At 39.3% G+C, this 16,008-nt stretch overlaps 1 protein-coding gene across 1 annotated transcript in view; it reads left to right on the forward strand.

The window, feature by feature from the left end:
• Positions 1–4,479: 4,479 nt before the first annotated feature.
• Positions 4,480–16,008, forward strand: part of EPG5 (ectopic P-granules 5 autophagy tethering factor) — a 103,428-nt gene continuing 91,899 nt past the window's right edge. The window contains exon 1 of the mRNA XM_025429001.3: positions 4,480–4,665. Within this exon, the coding sequence (XP_025284786.1) occupies positions 4,603–4,665 (63 nt within the window). The 5' untranslated portion in view covers positions 4,480–4,602. The remainder of the gene's footprint in view (positions 4,666–16,008) is intronic.

Raw genomic sequence — 16,008 nt, forward strand, 5'->3', positions numbered from 1 at the left:
TTTCTCTGATTGACTTATTTCACTTAGCATTGTACCCTCTAGTTCCATTCATATAGTTGCAAATGGCAAGATTTCATTTTTTTGATGGCTGAGTAGTATTCCGTTGTATATACACCACATCTTCTTTATCCATTCATCTGTTGATAGACATCTGGGCTCTTTCCAGTTTGGCTGTTGTGGATATTGCTGCTAGGTAAATATTTATTAAAATTAAAAAAGAGAATGTTTCTTTCATTAGCAATTTTGCAGCTAGGTATCTATCTTACAGAAGCATACATGCACAAAAATATACAAGTATGGTCATTTGCAAGCATTGTTTTTTTTTTTTAAGATTTTATTTCATTTTTTAAAAAGTAATCTCTATACCCAATGTGGGGCTTGAACTTACAACCAAGAATCACATGCTTTACTGGCTGAGCCAGCCAGGCCCCACTCAGCATTATTTTTAATAGTGAAAAATTAGAAACAATTTGATGGCTATCTGTTTAAATAAATCTAGGGACTATTTAAATAATTAAGGCAAAAATTAATAGACCCATTTTCCTTACAAGGAAATATATTCAAAACTTATGAATTAGAAGGTCACGGGCAATACATACATAGACACTGAGTATGTAAGAATGTGATATTTGTACACGTGTAGAAAGCCTGGAAGGATGCATACTGAACGTTAACAATGGTTAACTCTAGAGAGAGGAGGGATAACTTTCTATTACATGTTCTTCTATGCTGTACTTTGTTGTTTGCAGATACATTTAAGAATATTATAACTTAAAATTATTATAGAATTTTTTTGAAGGAAAGAAAAATATATAAAACCAATAACCCACAATGCTGTGACTATTCTGAATAACCCAGTATCTCTCAATTGAAATATTTCTTTTTTTAAATTGAAATATTTCTGATATTCATCTTGGCTCCAATGTATAAGTTTAGGGTATTGCACATTCAGAGAGAGTAAGCCTGGCTATCTATCTTAAAAATCTATTTATACTGTACGATTGCATTGGTTCAAATCCCAGCTCCCCCATTTACTAGCTGTGTGACTGCAGGCAAATAATTTAACTTCTCTGAGCTTTAGTCTGTCTCTATAAAATGAGAACAAGAGAATTGACTTTGTAGGGTTGTTACGAGAACCAAATGAGTTATGTGAAAAGTACTCAGGGGATCCCTGGGTGGTGCAGCGGTTTAGCGCCTGCCTTTGGCCCAGGGCGCGATCCTGGAGACCCGGGATTGAATCCCATGTCGGGCTCCTGGTGCATGGAGCTTGCTTCTCCCTCTGCCTGTGTCTCTGCCTCTCTCTCTCTCTCTCTGTGTGTGACTATCATAAAATAAAACAAAAATTTAAAAAAAAAAAAAAAAAAAAGTACTCAGAATAGTTCCTGGCTGATAGTAAGAGCTCAGGAAATGGTGATTATTACTGCCCAAGGATCTATAGTAGCATACCCTTCACTGCTAAATTAGGCCAGTAATTAACCACACTTGTTGTCAATGTAAATTTTTTAGGGTTTCTGCAGATAGCATTTGTGCATAGAAAATACATTTACCATTATTTTGTTTTTTGAAATTAATCTTTTGAACTAATTATTTCAAAGTTAATGTTCAATTTATTAGTCATATACATTGTAAAATTTAGTTTTTATTTTTTAATTTAGTTTTTCATAAGTATAATGCTCAACATTCTATTTATAAATCTAATAAATTTGGGATCCCTGGGTGGCGCAGCGGTTTGGTGCCTGCCTTTGGCCCAGGGCGTGATCCTGGAGACCCGGGATCGAATCCCACATCGGGCTTCCGGTGCATGGAGCCTGCTTCTCCCTCTGCCTATGTCTCTGCCTCTCTCTCTCTGTGACTATCATGAATAAATAAATTAAAAAATAAATAAATAAATCTAATAAATTTCAATAATCACTTTCAAGGGAGAACTTTAACATTTGGTCATTCAAATTTAAGAGACCAAATTTTGTTAAACAGCCCCATTTGTGATTTAAATTCCCTCAAACAGGGCAGCCCCGATGGCTCAGCGGTTTAGCGCTGCCTTCAGCCTAGGGCATGATCCTGGAGACCTGGGATGGAGTCCCATGTCAGGCTCCCTGCATAGAGCCTGTTTCTCCCTCTGTGCCTCTGCTTCTCTCTCTCTGTGTCTCTCATGAATGAATACATAAAAAAAATTCCCTCAAACATTTTAAACTGCAGTATTAAACTTAATGTAGATTAATTTTTTTCTATGGCCTGAACTGACCAGCAAAACTAACCTACAGAAAAAAAAACAAAAAACCAAAAAACTAATCTACAGTATTAAGGTCTAATAACTTCAGTTCATATATATATATACACACACATATATAAGTATATAAGTATATTTGTATATATACATATATGTATAAGTATATATATAAGTATATAAGTATACTTATATACTTATATATATACATATATACACATATATACTTACATAAGTATACTTATATATAAGTATACTTATATATACATATATACATATATACTTATATGTAAGTATACTTATATATACATACATATACTTATATACTTGTATATGTATATATATATATGAACTGAATTTATTACTGTAGGTTAGTTTTGCTGGTCAGTTCAGGCCACAGAAAAAAATTAATCTACATTAAATTTAATACTGCAGTATTAAGACACAAAGGAGGGTCCTTAGTATAGATTTTATGTACCTTGCTTCATTTTTAAGTTCCAGATGTTAAAAACCTGGCCCCGTCTCCCTTCCTCAGTTGTTCAGTTTCTTTTTTATATACATATATACTTATATACTTATATATGGATATAAGTATATATGTACTTATACATATATACATACGTATATACTTATACATATGTACATAAGTATATATGTATATATACATACATATATACTTATACATACATTCATATAAGTATATATATAAGCATATATACTTATATGTGTATATATATATTTTTTTACTACATCTATATTCTTATTCTCTTTCTCTTTATACACACACACATATTTTTTTTTTTACAAAGTTCAGTTTATAAATGTAAAGTATGCAGCTTTCCCCTTTAGGCTGTGATATATTTATCGCAATTTATCTATGCATTGTGTCTGCTTCCCAACTAAACTGTAAACCACAGGAAGTGAAGGTAGGGTTAGTTCTGTTTTGCTAAGTAGTAGCTAACACATAGAGACCTTTGAAGGCCAAAAAGGATTTGAATTGGTCAAAACCAGAAAGGTACTACAGACCTGGAGAAATACCAGCAAAAGTAATGGGTAGTTAAAGTGGCATAAAGATTTTGTTCATATTTGCCAAGTCTCACCCATTATAAATAAATAAACACACATATACCAGGATATACAAAGTGCATGTGTATCCTCAGTAGCTTGATAACTTTTTGTTGTTGAGGATTTGAAGATTTCAAAATACATGAAACTGTATTTTATATTATCAAATAGCTCAGAAACAAGTCACTGTGCTGTGTACATCTCTGAAGTGCTTCCCATTTCTCATGTCCTATTCCTGGATTTTTCATTCTAGGATATGCTACTTGTGAGTGGATAATCTTATTTTCCTCCCAAGTAAGCCATCTCAACTATCTCACCCCATCACCGGACAAAGCAACTGACTGGCATTCATTTGTTCTATTCATCAGATATTTATTGAACATCTACTATAAGCTGGCCAGTGTTGTGAAGGCCTGTGGGATACAGGAGGAAACAAAACAAAGAACGCTTCCCTTTAAGATCTCACTTTCTGGAGGAGCTGACAGATAAAAACATAAAAGCAAATTATATAGTATTTTAAGAGGCACTAATGCTTTGGAAAGAAGAAACTGAACAGCTGCGGAAGGGAGACGGGGCCAGGTTTCTAACATCCGGAACTTAAAAATGAAGCAAGGTACGAAAAATCTATACCAAGGACCCTCCTTTGTGCCTTACTTCTTCTTTGTCCTTTTCGGGCCCGACAATTCGCTTAGTAATGATAACATCCATTTACAGACAGGCCTGTCGCTCTGCAGGTACCTTTCAGGATTAGCCCATTTAATCTTCACCAAGTATCATCATTTCCCTTCACAAAAGAGGAAACCGAGGTGCAAATCTCAAGGCTACATCACAGAGCAGAGATTGAGGCTGACGGACCGGATCTTAACTACAGGTGCAAACAAGATGCACAAACAGCCCTCCCCGGACTCCTCTAAGCCGGCGGGGGCGAGGTGTGCCAGGGCACCTGGGGTCCACACTGAGTGCGGGCGGGAGTCAGACGCGACTTTCTACCCGGCGGGAGCCCGCACGCCAGCGCCGCACCACCTGTCGGAGGCTGAGTTAGGGCCGCACCCGCACGCGCGGAGCCTCGGGCCGGGGGCGGGGCCTGGGCGGAAGGGGGCGTGGCCACCTCCTGCAGCGGGGAGGGGGGGAACCACGCCTCCTTGGAGTGATTTGTCCTCCGCTGCGGCCCGTAGCGTCCCTGAGCCACCGCCCCTTCCCCGGGATTGGTGGAGATCCGGTCACGTGCTAAGCCCGGAGGCCGGAACCGGGCAGGTGGTGGGAAGCGCAGGGTTTTGACACAAACAAACGGCGACGGCGCTGCCGCAGGGTCTATGGCCGAGGCGGTGAGGCCCCCGCGCCGGGCCAAGGCCAAGGCCAGCCGGACTAAAACGAAGGTGAGGATCTCCCCGCCGCCCCCCCAGCCCCCCAGGCCCTGGCGGGGGCGCCCTGTCCCCTTTTTCCTCTCTTGGGCCTGTCCAGCCAGGGCTACCGCACCGCCTGGGCTCCCCGCAGCCCCCGCCACCGACACCAGCCCTGTCCATCTGTCCCCCCTCCACACTCCCCGAGCCCTCGTCTGACCTCAGGGGGCTCCTTCTTTTCTGCTTCCTTCATGACTTTTCCTCACCTGGGTCTGGATTCCTGCCGGTGGAGCAGCCCTTCAATCCCCAGCCTCATCTTTGACTCTCTCTCTTTTTTTTTTTTTTTTTTTTTTTTGTCCTTTAAACCTGGGAATGTTTATGTTTTCAGCCCTCGCATGCACAGAGAGGGAAGGGACGTCTCCTCCACGCGTAGCAGGTACCCGCTGGCAGAGCCTTACGGATAGCGACACCTAGAAAGGAGATCGCAGCGACCTCCCTTTTCACTTTCGAAATTCAAGGTGATAGCGGTGCTGCTGCTGCTGCTGCTGCTGCTGCTGCTGCTGCTGTTTAATTTCTCATGATCCTGGTCGTTTATGACGGGGGACGAAGGTCCAGAAATGAAACCAGGGCAGGACTCACACAGTAGAGATGGGTTTGAATTTCCTGGCTCGCTCTCGTTGGTTTGTTTTGTTTTCAGCTGCAGCTTCACTTTTAATTTTTCTCCTACATATTTTCCGAAGTGACATCTATTTTACAGTGAACACATTCCATGCTGCCCCCAGCGTGGCTCGACCTAGATTATTCTGGCTTCCCTGGAACTGAATTTGCGTTAAGGAAACTGATGAGGGTAGTATTACAATTACTGGAAATGTCCTCTCCTGCAAGTGGGTGATGTTGCAGAGCAAGTGTAACTGAAAAATGGTACCCAGATCTGATTTTCTCTTGGGAACCAAGTTTTGACAGGAGACAAGTGTTCAAAGATACCGTATTTAATAAGCCGTAAATGATGTATGTGACTCTCTTTCATTATGATGCATTTTAAAAGGGCTGCAGTGGAGTTAGGCACATCAGCGTACCCAGGCCTGTGAGGAGTTACTCTTTGGGGCAAAAGCCATTTTGTTACCTAATTTAAGAAGCCTTTTTAAGAGAAATAATTTTGCATTGTTTTGGGCTAGTAAAGAACTAGCTAGACAGAGGAGGGAGAAAGAAAGCACTTGGTGAGCCATGCATAAAGTCCCTGAGCTAGAATACGGTAGTAGTGCGTAACATGTAAACATCAGTCATGTCAAGAGCAGAATGTTAAATCTTAATCTGTAGGGTTTTTTTTTTTTTCTTTCAAATGAATAATGAAACTAAACCAAGAGCGGTTTAATGGTAGGCCCAAAGTCATGCAGTTTCACAACTCAGGTTAAAGTCAAAAGCTAGTAGCTTAATAACTAATTCATATATTTACATGTCTCTGTAAATACTTAAAAACAGTTAAGAGGATTCTCTGTCAAGTTATTTTGATTGCAATGGGATTTCTAAAATAAAAAGCTTAAGCTTTTAGCCTATCATGAAAAACCAGTTGCTCATTTTATTGACATATTAGGACGATTTTCCTACACAGACATATGTTATTTATTTGAAGAGGCTTTCATTTCAGAGGTATTTGGTCAAACCAGAAATCCCGGATGCATACTTTTTTCTCACTCTCCAAATCTCATCTGTCACTAAGTCTTGCCAGTTGTATTTCTTAAATATTCTCTTAATTCTGCTCATTTTTCTCCATCCTACCATCACCATCCTCCAAGGAAGAGTTCTTGGATATCTGATAAACTGGCCTTTCCAAATTCATTCTTGTTGCCCATTCTCTAAACTAAAGCTGATTGATAGTTTTAGAAACAAAAAACAAAACTGATAACTCTCCTCCTCAAAACCTCTCAAAGGTTCCCCATTGCCCAGAGGCCAGAGTCCTTAGTCTTTAGTGTGGATGCAGGGCCCTAAATGATCCGGCTTCTATCTTTTCTCTTCAGCCTCAGGTATACCACTACTATCCCTTTTGGTTCTTGTCTGTCTATCATCTATCTATCTACCTACCTACCTACCTACCTACCTACCTACCTACCTACCTATCTATCTCTATCTATCTATCTATCTATCTATCTATCTATCTATCTATCTATCATCTATCTATCTACCTACCTACCTACCTATATCTATCTATCTATCTATCTATCTATCTATCTATCTATCATCTTCCTTCTGCTTCAGGGCCTTTGCACATGCTGTTTCTTTTGCCCTGTTACCTCATCCTACCCCTCTTCACTTAGCTAGCTGCTCAGTCATGAGATCTCTACTAAAACAGTACTTTCCTAGAAGAGCTTTCCCTCATCACTCTCACATTAGTCCTTCCTGCAGTAACACTCTGCACCCCCTTTGTCACTTGTCTCTTTTTTCACTTGTCTCACAGTTATTTTGTCAACAACTCTTCTCCCTCAGACTGTGTACTCAATGAGGCAAGGGCTTGCTTGATTCCAGTACCCTTCTTTCACAGCCCTTTATGCACTTGGTTATGTTTGCTGAATAAAGGAATAGATGCTGGTATTGAAGAGTATTTCCAATCTTTGTCACTTAGAAGAATTTAGTTAATTTCCTCTGGGTAGAATGAAAAAAACAAATGGAAAAGTCCATGACACCAGCAAGGCCTCCTACTTGTCATGGTAAAAATTGTTCTTTTAGTGTTGGTAGATCATTTTTAGTACTGGCTGTAGTTTGGCCATAATCATAAAGTTCTACATTAATGAAATCTTTATTATCTGTGGTATAATTTGGCAGCTATTTATGGAGCCATAAAGCAGTTCCAAGACTCAGTTCAGGAAGTGAGTAGTGTCATGTGTTGTTCCCTTTAGATAGTTTGAGTGGCTTGTGGATTTTTTACCCAGCAGCTGACCTGCATTCCTCACTGTTAATCATCTGGTAGATGACCTTACGTTGTTAGGTTGTAGTTACCACCTCATTCCTAATAGATTATCCTAATAACATTTTCATTTGTGTAGTACCATCATCTTCTACTAGAATATCCCCCACCTCAGAGGACCCTGACTTTGGTGATCTTGGTAGATTATGAGTTAAGAACAGTAGATTTTTAGATTTGAACTTATTCTACAGATGCAGTGTTTTTGTAGTCATGGACTGTGCACAGACATTTGTTAAATCCTGAATGCCAGCAACTCACTAATAGTAACAGCATATGGTAATTGCTAAGGATAGACCGAGATGTGGCCCAGAAAGCTGATCACAGAAAAGGAAAGACCTATAAATCCCCATCCCCTATTGCTCCTCAGACTGGATGATTTCTACCTCTTAGTTTTTTCCTCCCATGAGTAGTTACAGGAGTGGAGGTAGGGAGTGCTATATATTATTTAGTTCCTCTTGTGCCTCCTAAGATCCATTCATTTGTTGAGCAAACACTCATTCGTCACCCAGAAATTGTTCTAGGCACCTGGGGAATAACAGGAAAATCAAAGAACCTGGCCTTAATGCAGTTTACATTTTTGAGGGAGAAGACAAACCAACAGCCCCCCTAAAAATCAATTAGGATGTTAGGAGATGATAAGAGTTAGGAAAAGAGAAAAAAAAACAAGGTACAGAGTTGGGGAGTACTGGTGAGAGATAAGGTTGGGTTGCAGTTTTCCGAGGTGACATTTAGGTAAAGACATGAAAGAGATGAGGGAGTCAGCCATGTGGATATTGGGGGAGAAGTGTTCTAGGCTAACGCCCTAAGGGAGTGACTGGCCCGGCCTAGCCCCAGAACTGCAAGGAGGCAGTCTGGGTACGGTGGAGTGAGGGAGGGGAGAGTAGTGGGATGAAGCCAAAAAGGAACACTAGGGCCAGGTCATGCAGGGCTGTATGAGCCCTTGTAGCAACTTCTCCTCTGAGTGAAATATGTAATAAGCACCTCAGGGTTTTGAGCAGAATGGTGTGGTCTGAGTTATGCTTTAAAGAGTCACTGTGCTTACTGTGTGGAGAATAGACTGTAAAGGAGCAGGAGTAGAGGCAGAGACCTTCTGAGAGATTGTTGCAGTGATCCAGGTGAGAGGTGACAGTGGCTGGGACCAGGCTTGTACAGGAGAGGTGGTGAGAAGTGTTTGAAGTCCGGAGTTTCTGCAGGTAGAGCCAAGAGGATTTGCTGATGATTTGGATCTGGCATGTGAGAAGAGAAAACAGTCACAGGTGACTCTGAGACGGAGGAGGTGGTGGGTGGAACAGGTTTGGGGGCTGTTTGGGAGTTCAGTTTTGAATATGCTAATTTTGAAACAAGTGTGTACTAGACAACCAAATGGAGATATAGAGTAGGGTTGGGTATGTGAATCTAGAGCTTGAGAGGGCTCCAGGTTGGGAGTAAGATCTGAGAGTCTTTGGGGTGCCTGGGTGGCTCAGTTGGTTAAGTGTCTGACTCTTGATTTTGGCTCAAATCGTGGTTTCAGAGTCGTGGGATCATGCCCTGCATTGGGCTCTGTGTTCAGTGGAAAGTCTGCTTGAGAACTTCTTCCTTTCCTCCTCCCCCACTCCTTCCCCCCCCCTTCAAATAAATAAATTAAAAAAAAAAAAAGATCTGGGAGTCTTTGGCATATAGTCATTAGCATATAGATAGTCATTTAAAGCCGGAGACTGAATTAGGTTACTTTGGGAATGAGTGTGGTACAGAAAGGTGATAAGGAAAGAACCTTGAGAGTTTGGGGAGAAGAGGAGGAATCAACAAAGGAATGTGAAGAATGACCAGTGAGGTAGTATGTGTCCCCAGTGCCTGTAACTGAGAGTATAGGGTTCCAGAAGCTGAGTGAAGGAAGTGTATGAAGAAGGAACAAGAGGTCAAATCTGCAAAATGCTAATACATGAAGTAAAATTGTTAAGAGCAACAGGAAAGAGGTGGCAGCCAAGAAATGTATTCAAAGCAAAATGCAGAGGCCCCATCCTTCCCCAAGCCTTTCTACTTGTACAGCACCCCTGTGTACCCTAAGGAGAGCTGGTAAAATTGCCCCAAGAGCTCTTGATTTATAAAGACCCATGGGTCCAAGCCCTTTTTATCTGTTCTGTGCCAGACATTGTGCTAAGGCTGTAGATACAGACATTACTGATAAACAGACCCTACCTTTAGAATAATATGATAGAAGTATTGGACAAAATGTGTAAACTTGAGCCTTCATTGTTCATGAAGAAGCAGCTCATTGTTATTTTAACGGAAGAAACGGAGTTGTAATTTTTTTTTTTTACTTACTCCAGTTCAGAGAGAAAGAATTGTGAGGAAACTTCCATTTTGTTTCCCAGAACCTACACTTTTCTTTTTTTTCTGATTACTTAAGTGCTCATTGGTTCAAGAAGTATGTGCATCTTAGTGGATGCACACACACAGAGAAATGTCTAGCAGAAATGAAATGTCCTGAATTCCATCCCCTGCAGATAACTGTTGGTAGTGGTTTGTGTGCAGTACTTATTTTTTTCCCATATGTACACAACACTCCAGAGCATGTTTACTGTGATGTACAGTTTTTCCTTGTTTATTAACAACTCTTCCATTTCTGTATAAGTGATTATTTTTCCTTCAGGGAATGATTTTCAAATATGTTCTCTACCTGTTTGTAACTCATATGGAGATCAAAAGTAAAGAATTAAAGATTCCTAATCTCCTGGCCATTTTTAGTTGTAAGACATGTGTCTTTTGCTTAAAATTATGTAAGTACGAATTTTGGCACACATGACTTGATACACATGGAGTTGTGTTTGGATTTTACTTTGTGATCTATAATGATGATTACACATATAATATGTCCTCCTTTATCTTTATCTCTAGTTAACTCAAGTAGGTAAAATAATTGGAAGCTGGCTTTTTTTCATTTTTAAGTGAAATTTTACATTTTTAGTGTAAGAATAGATCCTGATTTTGGCATTAAAGTTGAGCTTCCTTTGAATTCATTGGATATTCTCTCTGCTTTCTGAGAGATATATAAAAATAAAATTCTGAATGTGCCATAGCACCTGGTATGTTGGATGATTGAATTTGTTGGATGATTGAATAATTTCTTTATTTACATTTCTTTGTTCTAGTGCCTAGGACAGAGCCCCGTGTACAGTTGGTACTCAGTATATCCTTGTGATTTATGGTCATCACCATTGTCTCAAGAACCATTAATTGAATACTGTGAAAAATCAGAGGCAGATCAGATCCAAAGACATAAGATATAGTCTCTGGCCCTCAGATACTTATAGTTTATGGGGGGGAGGGGGAGACAGAACATAGAGATAAATTAACCTATAACCAGGGCTGGATGACAAGTACATATAGCAGGAGTTCAGAGTAAAGCATGTGTAGAAGGGTTGGTGTGGTCATTGAAAGAAGATTTTGTCTTGAGGCATGATCACAACTGAGTCATCAAAGACACTGAGTACCAGAGTTAAGAGTCAGTCTTTCATTAAGTGGAGAGCTGTGACTGTTTGTGGTGTGTTCAGAGCAGTGTTTTAGGGAGCCAGTGTTACAATTCATCAATTGGGATGAATTGATGGTTGGGGCAAAGGCTGGAGGCTTGCAGACCATTCAGGACCTGCTCCCCTACTTGGTGATTTGGAAAAGTGAAGTAAGCCACAGGGAGCTCACCACTGCTCTTGAGCTGTGGCATCAGTGGTGACCTTGGCAAATCCCTTGTCTTTTCACATTCATGCTGTAGAGGTCCTAACTCTGTCCTGGGATCTGCGAGGGAGCAATGTCAGGCCTTTGCCATCAGCTCAAACGGTTGTCCACCCTTCCCTCCAGGTTGCCTTCCCTGGTCTGGATAGTCCATTTGAATCAAAGCATCAGCTTCTCTGTCCTTCTCCCACTCCTTCCTTGGGCCAACTCTGGGTTAATTCCTCTTTGGACCTCACTTCCCTAATCAGTATAGGTAGAGTTTTCTTTGGTTCCAATTTGGAAACCCAGAGAAGCACTGAGTTGTACCCCAGAGGAAATAAAAGCCTAAACAAAGTCTTGTGTGTTCTTTCCAGAGAGGCTAGGATGTTTTTTAAAAAGTTCATTTGACTCTCTGGCCTCTGTCTGTTGCTAGAGCTACTCGGAGTGGGCAGGCAAGTTTGGGAGCAGCAGCTAGAGAGTTCATTTTGTTTAGTGCAGGGAAAGAATTAGAAATTGCAAGGGCAATCCTGGAGTGGGGAGAGGGCACACAGTGAGGTGGGGTTGAAGTAGCGTGAGATGGGACACAAGGAGGTTACAAACTGCCTGAGGGATGGGTTGGATAGGAAGGCTCTAGAAGCCTGTGTGTTGGAGGAGGAGGGTTGCTTTCTGTGTCCTTGATCATGTGAACTGTCTTGTGGCTGTTTCCAGCTCACTTGTCTTCTCTTCCAATTAGCATTTAACACCCCCAGAGGTCTCTTCCAGCTTAAGAAAAGAGAAATAAAAACCTTTTCATTCCACATTCTAGTCTCTACTTCCTTACTTCTTATTCATCAGCTCATTAAATTTTAAAAATTTATCGTCTATGTTTTTAATAGCTTTATTGAGATGTAATTCACCTATATATTGTGTATAATTCAGTGTTTTTTAGTATGATCATAAAGTTGTGCATCCATCACCACAGTTAGGAGCTACCAAACTATCTTTAGTAGTGGCTGCATCATGTTAAAATCGCACCAGCAGTCAATGAGGGTTCTAATTCCCCTATATCCTTACTGTCACTTATTATCTGACTTTAAATAGTTCTCCTAGGGGATATATGACATGGTGTCTCATGATTTTGATTTGCTTTTCTCTAATGGCTAATGATGTTAGCATCTTTCTATGTGCCATTTGTATATTTTCTTTGGAGAAATGTCTATTCATAGCCTTTGCCCATTTTTAAGTTGGGTTATTCATCTTTTTATAATTGGGTGTGTTCTTTTTTTAAATTCTGGATATAAGCACCTTATAATTGATTTGCAACTATTTCCTCCCATTCCATGAGTTACCTTTTTTCACTTTTTTCAAGGTGTGATTTTCAGCACAAATATTTTTAGTTTTTATGAAGTCCAATTTATTTTTTTCTGTTATTATTTGTACTTTTCATGTCATGCGTAACCCAAGATCATTAAGATTTACACCTATGTTTTCTCCTAAGAGTATTAAAGTTTTAACACTTACTGCGAGTTAAAGTTTTAACTCTGTGATCCTTTTTGAATTATTTTTTGTATATGTTGGAAGGCAAAGGTCCAGTTTCACTCTTTGGATATCTGTTGTAAATCACCATTTGTTGAAGACTACTCATTGAGCATTATATTGTCTTGGCATCCTTGTTGAAAACCACCTGACCTTAAATACAAAGTTTTATTTCTGGATTCTCAATTCTCTTCCATTGATCTATTTGTATGCTTTTAACCCACTCTCTTTATTACTCTAGTTTTGTAGTAGGTTTTGAAGTTGCAAAGTATGAGATCTCCTTTATTCTTTTTTTTCAAGATTGTTCTGAGTCACTTGCATTTTCTTATGAATTTAAGGATCCAGCTTGTCATTTTCTTCGAAAAAGGCAGCTAGAATTTTGATTGAGATTATGTTTAATCTGTATATCAATTTGAGGACTGCTATCTTAAAACATTGTGATCTGATCCATGAACATGAGATGTGTTTCAATTTATTAAGTCTTTAATTTCTTTTAAAAACGTTCAGCAAAAAACAAAACAAAAAAAAACATTCAGCAATTTTCAGAGTTCAACTTTTACAATTCTTTTGTTAAATTTATCTCTATATATTTTATTCTTTGTTCATTATGAATGAAGATTTTTTTTTTAGTTTTATGTTTTGATTGTTCAGCTCACTAAAATTTGGCCTGTCCCTTGACTAGTACACTGGCATTCTCTCACTATAGTAACCATAGGCCTCCGTCTCCTGATTTTCTCTTTCTGACCTGCCAGTCTGACAAACCTGTTTATTATAGAAGTGTACGAAACATCATTGAAGTGTGTCCACTTCCTCATTTTCTTATAAATACTTGTGTAATGCTCTGTTTGTTTGTTTTTTTTTTTTTAGATTTTATTTATTTATTCATGAGAGACACAGAGAGAGAGAGAGAGAGGCAGAGACACAGGCAGAGGGAGAAGCAGGCTTCCTGTGAGGAACCTGCTATGGGACTAGATCCCAGAACCTCGGGATCATGCCCTGAGCTGAAGGCAGCCGCTCAACCACTGAGCCATCCAGGCATCCCTCATGTAATGCCTTTTGTTATTCATGATTTTAGGCAACTTGACAAACTTTTTAGTATGCATTATGTGGCTCATATCTGAATCTGATATCCACAGTTCATAGTGTAGATTAAAGTAATTTTGGAGGCACATTGCTTCTTCAGTCACCACCATTTGTAAATGTTTGGTAGCCATAACCAGGAAGTGACCTTAAATTCCATTTCAAAAACATTGATCTTTTCTTCCTAGTATTAGGTACATATAAATGTTTTACATTTTCTTCCTAGTATTAGGTACATATAAATGTCTTACATTTTTGGCTCTTGTCAACTTTTTGCTGGACATGCTGGACAACACAATCCAAAATCACTGATAACTTATATAACTTAGGTTTGTCTTCCTTAAAATTTCATAGTGAAAAGGGAGTATTTGAGTGATGCAGTCATTTTTTTTCAGTTTGTTCAAATGTAACAATTTAAAATAATTTTCCTATCATTTTTTCTTCTTTATTAGCTTGTTTTCCTGTGTCTCTAGTTTGTGTGTTAATGCCTGAGATTTTTTTTTAATTTAAAGATTTGATTTTACTCATGAGAGACAGAGACAGAGGCAGAGACATAGGCAGAGGGAGAAGCAGACTCCCAGCAAGGAGCCCAATGTGGGATTTGATCCCATGACTCAGGGATCACACCCTGAGCCAAAGGCAGATGCTCAACCACTGAGCCACCCAGGCGTCCTGAAAATTTTTTTTTAAACCATAACTCATTTTATTGTATTTTTTAAAGTTAACTTTTGTTTTTTTGCCTTTGGTTTTTGGAGGTCATTTTGGACTTCATGGAAAGTTGTAAATATAATACAAGGGAGTTCCATATACCCTTCATGCAGCTTCCTCTGATGTCACCCTGTCACAAAATCTTAGTTTTATAGTATAGAACATTTATCACAACCAAGAAGTTAATGTTGGTACAATGCTATTAATTCAAATATAGAACTTATTTGGATTTCAACAATTTTCCTACTACTGTTCTTTTTCTCTTCCAGGATCCAGTCCAGGGTCCTACATGGCATTTAGTTGTTCTGCCTTTGTTGTTTCTTCCAATCTCCTGATAGTTCCTCAGTCTTTTCTTTGACTATAACATTTCTGTTATTTTTAAAAAAAGATTTATTTATTTGAGAGAGAGAGTGCGATCACGAGGAAGGGGAGAGGGAGAGAGAAACTTTAGCAGTTTCCATGCTGAGCATGGCACCGATGTGGGGCTTGATCTCATGACCCTACGATCATGAACTGAGCTGAAACCAAGAGCCAGATGTTTAACTGACTACATCACCCAAGGACTCCATGTTTCTGTTATTTTGTAGACTGTTCTTTGAGTTTTTGTCTAGTGTTTTTTAATTTTTTTTTATTTTTATTAGATTGAGGTTATCCATTATTGGAAGGGATACTTGAAGAGGTGATAGGCTTTCTCAGACTATCACATGGGGATATGTTACTGTCATATTAATCTTGATCATGCAGTTAAAGTATTGTTTGCCAGAATTCTTCTCTGAACCTTACTGTTTCTCCTTTGCAATTACTAAATATTTGGAAGATACTTTGATGCTATGCAGCTCTCTTATTTCTGCTTACATTTTTACTCAATCACTTTAGCATTCATCAGTAGATCTTGCCTGTGGCAGTTATTACTATGGTATTGTAATGATGACTTTTCTGTTTTTCTCATTCCATCTACATTTATTGATTAGAATTCTGTAAGGAGGAATGTCACTTTTTGCCCATTTATTATTTATTTATGTCAGCACAGACTCATGATATTTGTTTTATTTTGTAGTTTATAACCTAATACTGTAGTTTCTTATGTTATTGCTCAAGTTATTTGTCTTTATCTGCATGAGTTTTCAGTGAATATGTTTGTCAAAATGAAGAGAAATCTATTGAGGCCTAAGCTACTTGGAGACTGTTCTGTTGACCTCTAGGAGAATGGAGAGCAACCTAATTAAAACTTTCCTCCTCCATTCTTTTTTTTTTTTTAAGATTTTATTTATTTATTCATGAGAGACAGAGAGAGAGGCAGAGACACAGGCAGAGGGAGAAGCAGGCTTCATTCAGAGAGCCCGATGTGGGACTCGATCCCGGGACTCCAGGATCATGACCTGGGCCAAAGGCAGGTGTTAAACCGCTGAGCCACCCAGGCGTCCCATCCTCCT

The sequence above is a fragment of the Canis lupus genome, chromosome 7, assembly GCF_003254725.2.
Source record: "Canis lupus dingo isolate Sandy chromosome 7, ASM325472v2, whole genome shotgun sequence".
In the NCBI taxonomy this organism is placed as follows: Eukaryota; Metazoa; Chordata; class Mammalia; order Carnivora; family Canidae; genus Canis; species Canis lupus.